This window comes from Podarcis pityusensis, assembly GCF_964106645.2.
Source record: "Podarcis pityusensis genome assembly, chromosome: 10".
NCBI classification, from domain to species: domain Eukaryota; kingdom Metazoa; phylum Chordata; class Lepidosauria; order Squamata; family Lacertidae; genus Podarcis; species Podarcis pityusensis.
This window is the reverse complement of record NC_138035.1, coordinates 37597221-37613563: the sequence shown is the minus strand read 5'-3', so window position 1 is coordinate 37613563 and position 16343 is coordinate 37597221. Positions and strand designations below refer to the sequence as shown.

The following is a 16343-nucleotide window of genomic DNA, read 5'->3' as shown; positions in this document are numbered from 1 at the left end:
CCTGGTTTTTCTGTGTTAATTCATTAACGGAAGTTTGAAGCTTCTGAAGGTCCCGTACATATACTGCAACCTCCTGTGGTCCTTTGGCAAGTTCAGCTCTTAACTGATTTATAGTAGTCTTAAAAAGGAAAAGGAAAAGGTAGAAGAACAATTCACATATTTGGTTCAGTGTGTGTGTGTGTTCCATGAGGGTATTCTAATGAAACTGAGTTTTTATTAGTTTAGATCACCACCAAGAAACTGGGCATATTTAATTATATCTAGAATCTCTGGAAGAGGATGCTTTGCTCCTGCAGCACTTCTTTCGATTTCTTCAGGATAAGAAGGAAACTTTGTTTCCCATTTTATTGTGGTAACCAGAAACAACTTTTCAGAAAGGAGACGGCAGTGTGGAAAATTTTTTCGCAGTTATCTGATATAGATGGATACAGGACAATGTGATGGTATAAAGCTCAAAAGGTTTTACTAACTGATTACTAAATCAGTGTTTAACTTTTACATATGAAATGCAGGTCCCTTACTCTTTTACCACAATAAGTTATTGTTTTAAAAAATGAAAGTTAAAAATATTGAGTGTCCCAGGGGTGGGGGTGAAGCATGTTTACTATCAACACGAGAAAGAGAATTTGGTGACAGAGCTCAGATCCCTGAAAGGTGTGTGTGCATGTATGAATCTATTCTGCATGTGTGTGCACTCACATGTACTATGGCTACGAAACAGCTACCAGGATGTAGCTCGCGATGAAACTACTGGCTTTCCATAACATAAAAGTATAAGCATTCGCTACAGACAGGGTTACTTTTGAACAACTGGTCCTTTTCCATGGTCCTTTTTTGTGGTTTTATGAAGCAAGTACATCTACAGACTGAAGGTGTTTAGACTGCTTGTGATAGATGGAATTGGTTTGTCTACATTTTAACACAAGCTTTGCGAGTGGTCAGGTACCCCACCTTGTCTTTGGACAAGCAGTAGCGATTGTAGAGTGCTTCCTAGCTACTACGCTTTTTGTATAAGCTCTAGCCCTTTTATTTCTATAACTTAACACCCCATTCTTCAACCCAATGAGGTTCCCAATAAATTCAAATAAAGCTACACTTCTTGGCCATGAGGGACCTTGCCACGCTAATCCAAGCTGTCATAATGTATAGGATTAGCTGCTATAATGTGATTTATTATGCCATTTTTGTATTTTCCAGCTGTGTGTTTTATGCTCCACTCATAGGCTGAACTCAGCTGGATACGGCAGCTGTACTGCTGTTCTGCTCTCCCCCTTCAGACATAATTAGGAGTATAAGACTCCTGTTCCACTGATGTTATATCAAATGAGGTTCTATGTCAAATTTCCAGGTCACTTTTTAAAACTTAGGAGGACATGTTTATTTTATTTAAGTAAAAAAGGAGAGTTAATCAGGGATGGCTCTGAGGTACCGAAGAGGGAAAACCATGCCACATCCCCCAACGCTTCCACAGATGTGACATAATAACCACAGCCTTTAGTTTTTCTTCCTCTGTAATCACACTCTGTGGCATTGTTCATCTACTTACCTGAACATTTTGCTGAATTGTTAAAATATTTGCAAAAGGTTTACTGAAATGTCTTTGATTTGCACACAAATACACAGTAAGTTCCCACCTGATGTAACAAGATATTGAAATGATCTTTAGAACTGAACTCAATGTCATAGGTTGGGGTTTTTTGTGTTTTTTAAAGTATTACCTCAAGTTCCAAGACCTCCATGAGAAAGCAGCAAAAAAAAATAAAACAGATGGGTGAATGGTGAAAGAAAGCAATGATAAATGCTAGTACCACGTTAAACACAGATTTCATGAATTTCATGGATGTACTTTTAGCAGGGCTAGGCTGCAATTCTGTACACACTTTCCTGGGATTAAATACCACTGAATTCAATGGGGCTTACTTCTGAGCGGAAACACAGAGAGCTGCACTATCAGACTGCAACGCCTATGCACACTTACCATTGGATGTATTAGGACATACTTCCAAGTAAACATATATAAGATTAAGTTGCAAGTATTTAGATAACTCTTTGTGGGCAGCACCTTTTTAATTCAGGGACCCAGTCCCACTACAGTTTACATTCTTCGAGTAAAGAGTATTTGTTTTGCTTTTTCATACTGCTTTATGCCCATTATCTCTCAACAGCTGTCCTCTTTGGGTAAGGAACCTGTTACCCTCCAGATACCGTTGGCAGCCTGACCAATGCTAAGAGACAATGAGAGTTTGAGTCCAACAGCATCTGACAAGCCACAGGTTTCCCACCCATACTCTCTATCAGTGGTTCCCAACTGGTGGTCCCACGGGGGTTCGTGACACCATTCACATAACTAAAACTACCGTAAGAGATATTAAAATTTTCAAAAGTAGGGGTGCATGGCTTAGCTTCTGAAAATCGGGGGGGGGTGCAATACTTCGCTAATTGGGAACCATTGCTCTATATAATAAAGCATTTTTAGTATCTAGAATCCAAGAGGAAGATGAGCACAGATGACTAAAAAGAACATGTCACAAACACTGAATAATAATATGATCAATGCAAAACTAACAATCTAGACGGACAACTTGTTTATAGATTTTCATATAGCTGACCACCACAATCTTAAGCGCTTTTTTTTTTGGTTAAAAAATGAGGTGCTAGTACTCATATACAGTGGTACCTCGGGTTAAGTACTTAATTCGTTCCAGAGGTCCGTTCTTAACCTGAAACTGTTTTCCTGAAGCACCACTTTAGCTAATGGGGCCTCCTGCTGCCGCCACGCCGCTGGAGCCCAATTTCTGTTCTTATCCTGAAGCAAAGTTCTTAACCTGAAGCACTATTTCTGGGTTAGCAGAGTGTGTAACCTGAAGCGTATGTAACCCGAGGTACCACTGTACTGATTAAAGTGCTGTGGGTGCCAGCAGAAAATGGCTCTGGGGGGGGGGGAGAGAGAGAGATGCTAGTTCTCTGTACCAGTGGGTACTGTCACAAAAAAGCCCTGTCTAGAGATATCACCATATAATAATGAGAATAAAAATGATATTGTGAAATGGGAATTGACTTGGAAGTAGCAATGCACACAGGCTTCCAAAGATAATATGAATTGATAATGATAACAGATTCTAGTAAAGGTTTTTTTAATAAAAAATATTACAGTAAAGAAAGAACTCGAGTCCTCGATTAATATTTATTTTTACATGAAAAATATTTTTTGCTAGATACTCTACCTCTGAGGTTGAACATTCTGCTCGCAAATGATTACACTCATCTTTCAGTTTCTCAGATTCTTCCTCACGCTCCAAAGTCATCTTGTCCATCAGCATTTGAACTTGAACTAATTCCTTCTTTAAAACAGCAACATCTTCCACCCCGGGCCTCTGAAGCTTTAGAGAAATGAAAGAATGGCAAATACATCTTATGGAAATCAGACTGGCAGCATATTTTCAATATGGTTTGCCAGAAATTTTCTAACTGGACACCTGCGATCAGGGATATTAACAGCACACAAAAAATATTCTATACTGCCCTGGCCAGATTTAGATCTGCTTAAAACCAACATGGTCACTGCATCATATGCAATATTTCTGTATTTGAACAGTTCTAGAACAGCAAATCCAGTTTTCATTTCTTAGGTCCAGACAGTTGGTTTTAACTACATGGGATGTCTTGACACTCAACTCCTGTTGCTACAGTACTCTGTAACTACATCTACTGGAGCTGCTCAGAGAAGTTCAAAGTCATATGAAGGTTAAAACTTGCAACAGCTGTGGGTAATAACTTGTATCTAGTTACTTTTTGTACTCAGGAATAGTTTCCTGGGTAGAAAATGCACTGTGCAGTTGATTAATTGTGCATACGTACATAAATTTGAATGTGGCAACAGGATGTAAAAAAAAAAAGCCATGATAAATTTAGTAAACGGGGGGGAAATAAGTACAAAATTCTTACTTCCTAACAACAATTTCTCTTTCATTAGTTTTTTTTAGTTTAGGGCAAGACAACAGATTCTTACATCAGGGCCTTGTTTTGTAACATTAAAAAATCACTGTCAAAGATGAACAATAACAGCTTGTTTAAAAAATACAGTTAAAATGATCAATAGCTGGAACCGCCCCCTTCCAATTTGGACAAAGCACAAGTAAAAATGATCACATGATAATAAGTTACCAGCTCTGTTTTCAAATCTTCGCATACACCTCTCTCTTTTTGTAGGTCTTGTGTCAAACTGGCCACTTTCTGTTCTGCAGCTTGTCGAAGGCTTGTTTCTTCATCATATTTGGCTTTAAGATCTCGTTAAGAGAAAGGTCACACAAAAGGTCATTCGTTTAATTTAAACTGAAACAAGAATCGTGTTGCATAACAATTATGGACACTTACCCACAATTTCAGTGGCCAACTGTGCTGCTTTCTGTTCAAATAAGTCTTTCATCTGCTTAATATTAAAGTTTTCTACATGACTCTCCTCTAGCTGCTGTTCTAATGATTCTAATTCTAAAAAGAAAGCATGTTTATTGAATATCTCAGAAGTGGAATAATGTTTTACAGACCCTTATACTGATAAACATAACATTTTTTCACATTAAATAGAATCTTGTCATGTGAATAAAAAATGATGCTTAACATAATCAAATCCTAAAGAAATCAGTACATTTTCTAGGAACCCCAGTTATATTGCAAAACAACTATGCAGACATGCTGCATTTTCATACAAAGTACAGGCATATTTCACATTTACTCACAGCAATCTTGAGCACTGTTATTTAAATTTATTTTCCCACATTACTCACTTAGATTATAAGGATTTCCTGCTTATTTTAACATAAATACTAAAGTGGAGGACTACAAGTAATTTCCAGAGCAAATAGATCATCAGATTAATCAAATTAACTGTGTGTTAATTGTGGTTTCCCAATTATTTAACCTGGTAGCAATTGTGGTTTATTAAATCATTAACTATAACAAGCTGCAGCAGAAAGAAATTGTTCTAAAAGGGAACAAGCTACAGGAACATGTACACTTTTACAAGAAAATTAATCTCCTTTCCTCTAATTAAAATATAGAACCAGCATGACTTTCTAGAGGTACAGAAATGGCTCTAGACAAAAGCAGAGAACAAAATTTTAGAATATTTGTCAGCTGCACGTCAAACTGAAATATTTGCACTACAGCTGGCTGAGTCATTTTCTTGAAGCAGACATCATGGGGGGGATGCTTCAAGAGATATGTGAATCATGCAATAACATTTTCTTGACAATTACATTTCTTTAACCACCACAAAACTGTGTTTAAAAAAGTACGTTACCTGTAGATGCAGCAGTTTCCAGTCCATCAGGTTTAGACTCCTTAAAAAGAAAAGAAGAAAATTTTCAGAGGTATTTAAAAATATTGCCATTTAGTTCCACACACACTTAAGTTACAAAAGTTAAGAACTGATTAAATTCAGCACATTTTATTGATCAAATTCAACAGTTACCTCTAGAGAAAAGAATGCCAAGTTGTTGTGACTAAGAATAATCCTGCACATGACTAAGTTACCAAGACAAATTATTTAGTACATACAAGTGCTTTTATGAGTCCACACACTACACTAAGGGCACAATAAATAATGCTATGCTTTTATGCTATCTCCATTCACCTTGACAGGACTCCACTGAAATGAATAAAGATTGTAAAGTAGTTGCATTTGTTGGGTTACTATGCATTCATTCTGCTAGGATCAAAGGACAGAGCTGCAGGATGAAGCCCCCACGGTCTTATTCCACCTGGCACTCAAACTGCCAGAGAGAGGCAAAGAGACCAGAGAAATGAAGACAGATGCAGATAGGATCAGTAGGTGATATCAAATACTCATACTCAAGAGTAGGCTGATTGAAATAAATAAACCTAAGTAACTAAGTCCACTGATTTCAATGGTCCTAATGCCAAGTATGACATAGCTGGATATCACCCAGTAAAAATAGAGGGGGTGGGTTTCTCTTTAATAGGATTTTGATCAGTACATGCATATCTGGTTTTCACAGGTTTTAAGAGTGCATTAAAAAAAAAATAGCACACATTAAGCAATTCTTCCTTAACTGGCACTACATTAAAGAGTGGTAGAAGGAAAAGATCAGCAGAGGAAAGACAATAGAGAAGAAAAGGGTGATAGGAGGAAAAGGAAGCCATGGGGAGGAAAGAGAACAAGATGGGAGGGAAAGGGACAGAAGACTTAAGAGAAGAGGGGAAATAGGTCCAGAATAGGAATATGAAAGCTTTGTAGCTGGTCATACTGTTGACACTACTACTGTATAGTTCAGGGGTGGGGAACCAGTGAACTTACAGATGCTGCTGGACTTTTAACTCCTCATCAGGGGCATTTAAGTTCAACAGTGTCTGGAGTGCCACAGGTTCCCCACTATTGGTATAGGTTAAATAAATCTATTAAATAAATCTATTAAATGATACACACACACACATGCAATATTCTTAAACTACTCCAGTAAATGAGTTATGGAACTAACTGAATCAGGCCACGTGCCTTACAAAAAAGGTTTTAATCTTCCATTTCAAGGATGATAACAAACTGCTTGTGGTAAACCTGCTTCAAGTATTTTTAAAGCAATTACTTGCTGCCTCTGCCCTTGAACTTTCTCTAATTCTTTCTTCAGCTCTTCAGAGTACCATCGCTCCTCCTGAGCAAAGGGAAGTTAAAAGCATTTTATGAGCTTATAGGTTTGGCAATCTTTTAATGCACTTTTTAATTTTAAACAAAGAACTGCATTTACAAGTAATGCACACTTCCAACCTTAAGTGAAGCTTGCAAGTCTTGAACTTCTTGCCGTAGTAGTGTTACGTCATCTCTGAAAACATCCCATGTTAAAGAGGAGACAAATAATGTTTGAACTTGTGTTAAAATAAATTTTTGCAGTTAAATTAAATAACATTTATTTCTCTGAGAAATATTCAAACAAACTACTTTCAGTTAGTCTTCTGAATTCCAGATACAAGTTAAGCATATCTCCATTAGCTCCCCCTCATATTAACCATCATATTTAGAAATGCTACACTTATTAACATAAGTACCTTAAGATGCAGTCCAAACTTAAACATTGGCTTTAGCTGGACTTACTTCCTAGTTAAATAAACTTAGTACTGCAATCCAGTTTTGAAATGCACATGCAGTCATTTCTCTACATGAAGCATTAGGAAAACATCTTTTAAGAAAAAAAATGTATTTTAAGAAAAAAATATTTTAAGAAAAAAAGGGGAACCAGAACAGTCAATAATTACTACAACAATGATATCATATTATAGAGAGAAAAGCATCTTTGCTACTGCAGCAACTTATTTTATTTATGTGTTACTTTCCAGAAAAGTCTTGAAGCAACCAACAATAAACATAATAAAAATAAATCAATATTAAAAATTGTACACTAAAAGTTCATTCACAGAAAAATTGTAAGAAGTGATGTACAATTCAAAGGCCTAGCAAGTTTTTACAAACGGTACACAAGAAAATCCCATTGTACCTTGTCTGCTACAATGAATAGCATGCAAGCTGTTGAAGATTCTAACACTGGTAGCCTTCATCCTTTCATTTAACTGAACCATTTATCTACTACAGATTAACATGCTTCAATATATTATTCAATGTTCAGATTACTACATGCTTAACATGCCGTTATGATAAGTTATTACTGCTTAGTATTGCTTAGTACCTGTTTGGAGACATGTTAGTTTCTCTTCCTTGGCTTGTATCAATACCAGATTCATGAACTGCTTCATAGTGCTTAAAAAGTTCTTCAGCTGATCCATGAGACTTCATACAAAGAGGACAAATAAATCCCTGTAACATAAGGGGGGGGAATTAATAGTATTCCCTTACTTTTTATACTACTTTTAATTCATCATTCTATCTAAATATAGAATACTCTGTAACAAAACAAGAAAACTGCATTTCAACAATACAGTTTTCAAACCACTCATAAATATGCGTCAAACGAAAACTATAAATTGAGATGGATGTGCCTGCAATAGTTGCAGTAGTCAACAATAATTGTAATTTTGAATATGATAAGCAAATAATTGCTAATTCAATGCCAGACATGCCATAACTTTGACTTTTGGAACACTTTTAACTTACATTTTAAACCTATATCACTTCTGTCATTGGGTCGTCTTAACACATGTATGATACTGATCCATAGGATCTTTCTGCAGAATTCAGATTCCAGACTCCAATTCAGACACTGTGCCAAAACACAGCTAAGGAAACTTACCTCTAGGCCACATTTGTATGTAATGCTGAACTATATGAGCATTCACCTTCCCTTCCACATTGCCAGGAGGAACACCTCTGGAACATTTAGTTTCCATTTTATAGACGCTTGGCTTAGCCTTACATATTAAGCAAAGACAGTGATTTAAACTGCTTAGCTAAATAAGCCAGCTTCATAACTCCTGGATTGAAGCAGAGGCGGATTTAGGGAAGCACAACGGGTTCGGTCACACTGGGAGCGAGGCCTTGGGGTTGCCACATGGGGTGCAGCAACTATTATGCAGAATGGAAGGCGAGATGTGCGGGGTGCCAAATTTTAGAGTTGCACGGGACACTGCTAAAGTATGAGACCCGAAGATCCACAAGTGACTGTTTTAAACCATGACCTCTAATGCATACATGAGGAAGATGAACATGTTTATTTTAAATCACAATTATGGTTCATACATAATGCTACGCCAGCAATCTGCAGAAACTAAATGCTGCAAAAGTTCTTCTCCCGGCAGCACAGATGGAAGAGATGGAAGAGGGACCATTGTCCAAAGTATAAGGCAGCTCCCTATTGGCAACTGCCACACAACTCTCTTTGTAAGCTTCATGCTTTTTCCCCCACGTGAAGAGAAAACACTTCTAAACAGGAAACACAATGTTGGAAACTTATGAAATAGGCCAATGAGCACAGACTGCTGGCTCAATCTTTGAAACATGCCAATGAGTGGATTTCCCATTCTCCTTGATGAAATGTTCCCTCTGAATACTGGGGTTTCTAATTCACATGTAGAGCATTACAATGCTACAGAAGAGAGCAAGACGCACCTACACTGAATTCTGCAAGCACACCATAACTGCTAGATTGAATAGATCATATCAGCACAACCCAACAAGGTAAGTCCAGTGGCGTAGCGTGGGGGGTGCAGGGGGGGCCGGCCGCACCGGGCGCAACATCTGGGGGGGGCGCTCGCACTCGCAGCTCTCTGCCCCTACCTGGCTCACTCACTCTCTCTCACTGCAGTGCTGGCTGTGCGAATCCGATCCAAGCCGCTGGGTCGCCGCCCACTGTGGAGGGGGTGGGTGCCAGGCATGCGGTGCGGAGAGAGAGTGAGGGACTATCTGGGGGAGGGACAGTGCAGCGGCCGCCCAGCGCAGCGCTGAGCGCGGGAGAGAACCACACCAGACCAGACCAGGCAGCAGCAAGAAGAAGCTGGCAGCGGCAGCAGGTTAGGGGTTAGGGGGCGCAAATTACTTGCCTTGCCCCGGGTTAGGGGGCGCAAATTACTTGCCTTGCCCTGGGTTAGGGGGCGCAAATTACTTGCCTTGCCCCGGGTGCTGACAACCCACGCTACGCCGCTGGGTAAGTCTACTGTAAATACACATTTGATATAAAATGTCATTAGACTAATAATGAGGAATGAGCTCAGCAATTCCCTTTGACCTATTAAATTCTTATTACTACCTGCACCACTGCTAACTGCCAACCTCCTTTATGCTGGACATTAAGAATAGGTAGGTAGTATCCTTCCTATGACTTCCACTTTAAAACAAATTGTATATTCACTGTAGAGCTTACCTTACTCTTTATAATTGTTTTATATGTAATTTTAAAAATTGTTTTTATATATGCAATGTTTATGTAATATATTCTAAATGTATCATAAATAACTTCAAGATGCCACCGAGAAAACAATTCACAAAGGAAATAAATAATAGCTGTTGGGTGCTAACTATTATAACATTGTTGAAGACAGACATGTTGAAAAACATGTTTTTAAAAGTATTTACCAACCCTATCAGAAAAAATTGCATCATGATCAAAAAGCTGTTAAAGACACTTGTATACATGGCATTCTTCATCACTAAGAGCTGCTTCTAACAGTAGTAGAATCAGGAAGTATGGGGATCTAAAATGCAGATATAGCATTCAAATGGAAGCGTCCTCCATTTTATTTGCAAACCGATCACTCAACGTTCAACCAGGCAACCATTAGCAACTAAAATGCACAACTAAGGCTGCCGTGTTTTATACACTTAGGGCTGGAACAAACGCTCCAGCTCTCTCACACAAAAGACCAAGATTTAAAATAATAGTAAACACATTTAACATAAAAACAATGCACCGTAATCTACTTAAACTATAGGAAGACTATAAATTTAAAAGTTTGTACACATTTTAATGCTGTCAACTAGCAATTTTATTCATGCGCTAAAATTCAAGAGATCACGTTGTAGTTGCTATGGTGATCCCACAAGTGATAGGCAATGATTATATTGTTATCTATGGCAGAGTTAACTAAACTTTTATAATATTTTTTGCAAACAATATTTAATATTTAAAAACACTATATTTAGTTAGGATTTACATGGCAACATTTGGTCAAAAAGAGATGGCAACCTCTCACTTGGGAGGTAATAATGGCACTTCCAACAAGCGGTCAAACTTAGCAGAAGGAGAATGAGCACAAACTAAAACATGTTTTCATAAAGGGCTATCGGCTCATACCACACAGGCTTGGTTTACAGCACACTCCTATGCATGTCCACCCATAACTAATTCCAAATGTGTCCAATAAAGCTTACTCCCTATTAAGTGTGTTTAGGATTGCAACCTTAGACATTGATAGAATGAATCTATCGGCCCCACACAAAGCAAAAGCATGGTACAGTATTTTTAATGCTTTCTTCCAAACATTTCAGCAAAGGCATGGCTTAAAAAGGGGGAAGCTAAAATGGACTTACATGTAAGATTTAGCACTTTGATCAAGCCACTCACATTTACTGTTTTTGGCATCCATCTGTCTCGGGAGACAGTGGAGTGAAACTCCAGGGGTGAAACTGCTGCGTTAGCAGCACCAAAGTGACCTACCCGGAGCGCAAGTCTGGGCAGTGTGTATGGAGGTCCTGGGCTGCCCAGACAACAAGACCCGCCCACCCAGCTTCACTGATGTAGTCCAAAGGAAAGCAGAGCAATACATTTGGCACCAGCTGGGTGTACAAGGACTTTTAGGATTTGTGTTGGGTTTACTCCTTAGCCTTTTCTTCTCCTGAAGATATTCTGCAAGGCAGCAGAGGTTTAGGATCAGAGTTCTCCTTCCCCTAGATGGACTACCTTCCCAGGTTAACAAGTCCCATCTACTCCTCACTTTCTTCTACAACACCTGAAGACCGCCTTCTTGACCACTGGCCCCACTATTAGTCTTGTCTGCTCAATCCGCCGAAGCCTGTCTTTTCATGCAAGGGAAGTCCTTAACTCAATGAGAGTTTAAGACCCATCAGCTACCCTCACCTGGTTTAGCTGGCCAGTCAAAGCCTTTTCCCAAAGTGTGGCTGCTGTCACATGCTGACAGCTTCTAGGAGCCACAGGTGAGGACCAAAGGTGGACAAACTACGCCATTTACTGTGCATCTTTTAAAAAAATAATAATCTGCATACTAGTATGAATGAAGCTATAGGAGAGAAGGTAAACTTCCTCCATATCTGCCAATGCTAGTATGTAGAGTTACACTGCAACACTTTAATTGTTGAATGTACGTGAAAGCAATACCTTTGTAAAACGCACAGTGCAAAAGCTACTTGAGCTCATTCCCAGATTCTCCTGACAGTGCCTGAGTGCAATTGTTTTACTATTGATTGGTGTTTTATTAAAAAGACGAAAAAAATCACAGCCCTTTACCATAAGAGGTAACATTTTCTAAGAGAGATTTCACTACATACACTACAAAAAAATTAAAAAAACAATCCTGACTTTTCTTCAAGTAGTCATGCCTTCCTAGTATGCCTATGAACTCTCAATAGAAAACCCCAAGCAAAATTACAGCTGCCTATGTATGAGCCATGTTGAAGGTGGTGGATTCTTCACCACTCCAGCCTTCTACAGGTTTGAAACGCTCTGGCAAAAATATCCATCTTGGTTTGTAGCACAGACCAAGCTGCCCAATTACAGCTCTATATCCAGAAACCTAGAAGCAGAATTTCTAGTGAACAAGTCTGTCAAGCCTCAAACACTTAATATGGGAAAATGATTTTATATACTGTTCTGTAAGTTCGCAATGAAATATGCAGGAGAAAATTCAAGTAATGTATCAAGTTGTTCAAATAACTACATGAGGAACAAAAACATGCAAACCTATTTTCAATATGTAAATGCCAATCTTCGATACCACAGCCATTCCACAAAAGGCAGCTGCAAATCAGAAAGAAGGAACCACAAGACACTGTCAGGACATACAATATCTGGCACTAGCCTTCTGTTATGGATATAACACCACCACCACTAAAAAACCCAACAACCACCAATACACCTTGTATATTCCTAGAGTAGGAAGTATCCAGAAAAGCTGAAAGGGCCCACACCAGAGCAACCAGAAAGGAAAAGCACTTATTTTTCCAAGCATCCCAGAACCAAGCCACTGAAGCCAAATAAACAAGACCCACAGTGGCAGTAGGCAGTTCACGAAGCTCCAATCTTCTTGTTTCTATCCCAACGTGCTCTTGGTAATGTTCGGACAGATCAGTGGCAGTAACACACATTTTCATGCACACTGGACAGATGAAGCCCTGTGAAACAGTTGCTTTTAGGCATGTATATATTTTAAAACACTGGAAGCAAACTGAATGTCAAAATAGGCAGCACAATGTTCAGATTTTCTGTGGCAGCAAATATATACAAAATATGGGATTCACCAAATGGAGAACCAAACACAACGCAAAACAACTTTTTATGCAATATTGCAAAATATTCAATGCAACTAAACACTGAACATTGAAATAAGTACGACTGGGGAGTAAGCATTCCTAGGCAATTTTTCCAAAGAGGTCAGATCCAAGGTTTAGAACAAATCTAAGTTCAATCTAAGGTAATGTATTATTGTAATACAGTACCTCTGAAGAGCTCTCATTGTTGACATCCACCGCATTTCCTGGGACTGCAGATGAATCGGAGTCAGAACTCTGAGAGCCAACTCTGCCTGGAGTCTGAAAACAAAAAGGCAGATGTAATATATTATATTTCCTTATTGTATTGCAAGAAATAAATAGCTATTAAATCAGTTATACTTTATAAAATCTTTCGCAACAGATGCACATGTGAATTGTTTAAATTCTCTGTTCTAGAGTAACAGGAAATTACACTAGTGCCTCCAACTATATTCAAATGTACAAACTGAGCAGGAGTGTTAGAGCTATAGCAACAAGCATACAGGTTGGCACTATCACAAAATAAGAACATTTATCTTATTAGTAGAATATGTAATAAAAACTATCAATCATCCAATAATTCTCTAGGTTCCTTAGATGTTTAAAGACACATGTATGTTGCCTTGGCTTCATGCATTTCCCATAAGCAACTCAGTGAAGTACTGTAGCACAAGCTTTGTTTTTAAAGCATAGATCTCGCCTTACTTATTTATTTTTTAGCACAGGCATTTTGTGCATATGCTAGAAACTGAATATGTTCAGTGGCATTTTTTAAAAAAACTTTTGCGGAACAGCTGAACATTTTTAAGGCCTAGTGAATGCATGGATCTTCCACCTGTCCTTCTCTGGACTGAAGCTACCATGGCAGATATTTTTTTTCAAATATGGTAGCCATTCTACATTTTAACAGACACAGTAGTGCCATATTGTAAAGAAAATCTGATCGACACCAATGTACACAGTACTTATTTGATCTTTTTAAAGAATTCACATATAGAAAACTTTTCACTTGTAAATGAAGGAAAAGTATAGTAATCTTCATCACCACCATCATCATCATCAACAAGAGGGCAACTGGGCCATCTCAGAGTTGGGACGATTAACCTTTTTGGCCCAAGGACCACATTCAAAATTCAGCATGTGCACAACAGTGTTCACGGCCAAAGTGGTTGCGCCTATGCAGAGATGCATGGGGCCTCCTACCTACTCTTTGGAACTCCCTCCCATTATATATCAGACATGTGCCCTCTTTATTTTATTTCAGTGCCTACTAAAGATATTCCTCTTTCATCAAGCCTTCTATATGGAGATATTTATTCCAGTTGATAGTTGCACAGAGTTTGAATTGCTTTTATATATTGCTGTTGTTTTAATCATAATGTTTTATATATGCAACTGTTTCACAGGTTTTTATTATATTGTAAAATGTCTTATGGGAAGCAATTTTTAAATGAAATACCTAGTAATAGATAGTAATAATGTGCACACTCACCACATATCACACGGATGCATAGTGCGTGCACACAGTCACGCTTCACTCACACATACACATACACATACACATACACTTCTCTCACACATACATGCAAGCAACCCTGCATATATAGGCATATATTACTCCATCCTAGCACTCTCATCCCAGCAATGCAATGAGGCTATTTCTCTATCACAGCACTGAACTAGGAGGAGGTTTAAAACTCTACAAAGCCCAGCACTGTGATGGAGTTTCAAATTGCATCAGTGCACATGGCTGAGATGAGAGTGCGCTGATGGGGTGATTTCTCCCCATCTGTTTACCTGCAAAGGCACCTCTTCTTCCTCTGACTCGGCACCATTATGAAGAAGATCTTACTGCTCTGGAAGAGGAAGAAGTACTCATTCCTGTTTCCCGAGCACCTACCAATGGCACTGTGCCAAAGGGAGAAGAGGTGCATTTGCAGATAAGAGAAGGCACACCCAATTCAGCAAGCAGGTGGAAGACTACTTGGCAGCGGTTTGGCAGGCTTCATCCAGCCCTCCCATGCATTTACTACCTCTAGCTCAGCACATCAGAGGGTACCTTTTTTGTTCTCATTTCACTTGTTATATATAAAGTTGGTCATTGCCTGGGAAATCATAAGTAGATAAGGAAACAGCTAGCTGCAAACTATAACAATCTTGTAGAAATTGCAACAAGCAATAAAGTACACACATTAGAAGAACAGGCTCTTAGTGATAAAAGATACTCTTAACACATCTTGAAGATCTCACCAAGTCTACTGTAAAAACATGTCTTCCTTCATCAAAAACAACTAAGCTAATTACCAGCAAACTATGCAAAAATCTTCTAAGCATTCAAAGTGGGTATCGAACATTTAGGATGCAGTTTTCACCACATGATTTTAGTGTTTCATGGCACTGGCATTATAAGACATATATTCAGAAACTGGAGCACTCTCTTTCAATGAGCTAAGTGACTCAACTCCATTCTGAACAGCTTACAGGTAAACCCACAGAAGAGGCAAGAATCACCTTTGGTCTTCAATGAGTGAATCCACAACTGAAAAAAACCCTCTATATTATGGTACTCTTGTTTCTATTATGTTCACTTTCAATATCTAGGTTTTTACCTACAGAAGATCCTTCCTTATCCCTTCTCCTGCTTCCATAGCATCAGAACAGAAATCAGCCCTTCTCTTTCTTACTGATTGGTGCGCTGAAATATTTCATATCAGGGTCAGTAACCTTTTTCAGTCCAAAGCTACATTCTCTCATGGTGAATCTTCTTTATAAGTTGGGTGCATACCATTAGTGCTTGGGGCAACAGATGTTACTCTTATCTTTGCGTAGTAGGCTACAGTCCAGCCAAGCAAAAGCCAGAGGTTTCCATACGTACAACTCTCCAGCCAAGCAAGAGGCATTGTTACAGTTCTACGACATTTTCCAACATGTGTGGAGAAGGGTGTGGAGCAAAGTGAGAGAAGGATGTAGCCTGCATTTGGCCCCTTGAACCACTGCTCTCCCCCCTCCCCCCGGTGTATATGAAAATATGGAAGTATCCAAGTCAGACCACTAATGAATCTAGCTCAGTACTATCCATAGATATTTTTCCAAGCCCTGCCATCACAGATCCTTTAATTGGTGAAGTCAGGGACCGAAACTGGCATAAGCATAGCATGAGCTATGATCTCACAATATCACCATGTGATAAAGGAAATAATTAGCAAGACAGATAAGAGCAAGAATTGCCGTAGCCAGGATTTTTGTTGGGGGGGGCAGGCTTTTGTTCGAGGGGTAGAAGCTCAGGTTTCTATTGATTTGTATTTATTTTGATTGATTTTGGCGGCAGCTGCTATGCCCATGACAGCAAGATAGTTTCGAATATAAGCAATGACTAAGATTAAGGGCAGAGCTATAGAAG

The 16343-nt window shown here is 38.8% G+C and overlaps 1 protein-coding gene across 2 annotated transcripts in view; it reads right to left on the bottom strand.

The window, feature by feature from the left end:
• EEA1 (early endosome antigen 1) overlaps positions 1–16343 on the bottom strand; it is a 50236-nt gene that overhangs the window by 31315 nt on the left and 2578 nt on the right. Inside the window, exons 2-11 of one of the 2 annotated variants that reach the window (XM_081022459.1) lie at positions 13130–13222; positions 12683–12805; positions 7695–7822; positions 6782–6836; positions 6603–6668; positions 5300–5339; positions 4375–4488; positions 4165–4286; positions 3225–3380; positions 2–118 (exon numbers count right to left, since the gene is read on the bottom strand). In XM_081022459.1, the coding sequence (XP_080878585.1) occupies positions 2–118; positions 3225–3380; positions 4165–4286; positions 4375–4488; positions 5300–5339; positions 6603–6668; positions 6782–6836; positions 7695–7822; positions 12683–12805; positions 13130–13222 (1014 nt within the window). The remainder of the gene's footprint in view (position 1; positions 119–3224; positions 3381–4164; positions 4287–4374; positions 4489–5299; positions 5340–6602; positions 6669–6781; positions 6837–7694; positions 7823–12682; positions 12806–13129; positions 13223–16343) is intronic. The other variant, XM_081022460.1, reaches the window with a different exon arrangement.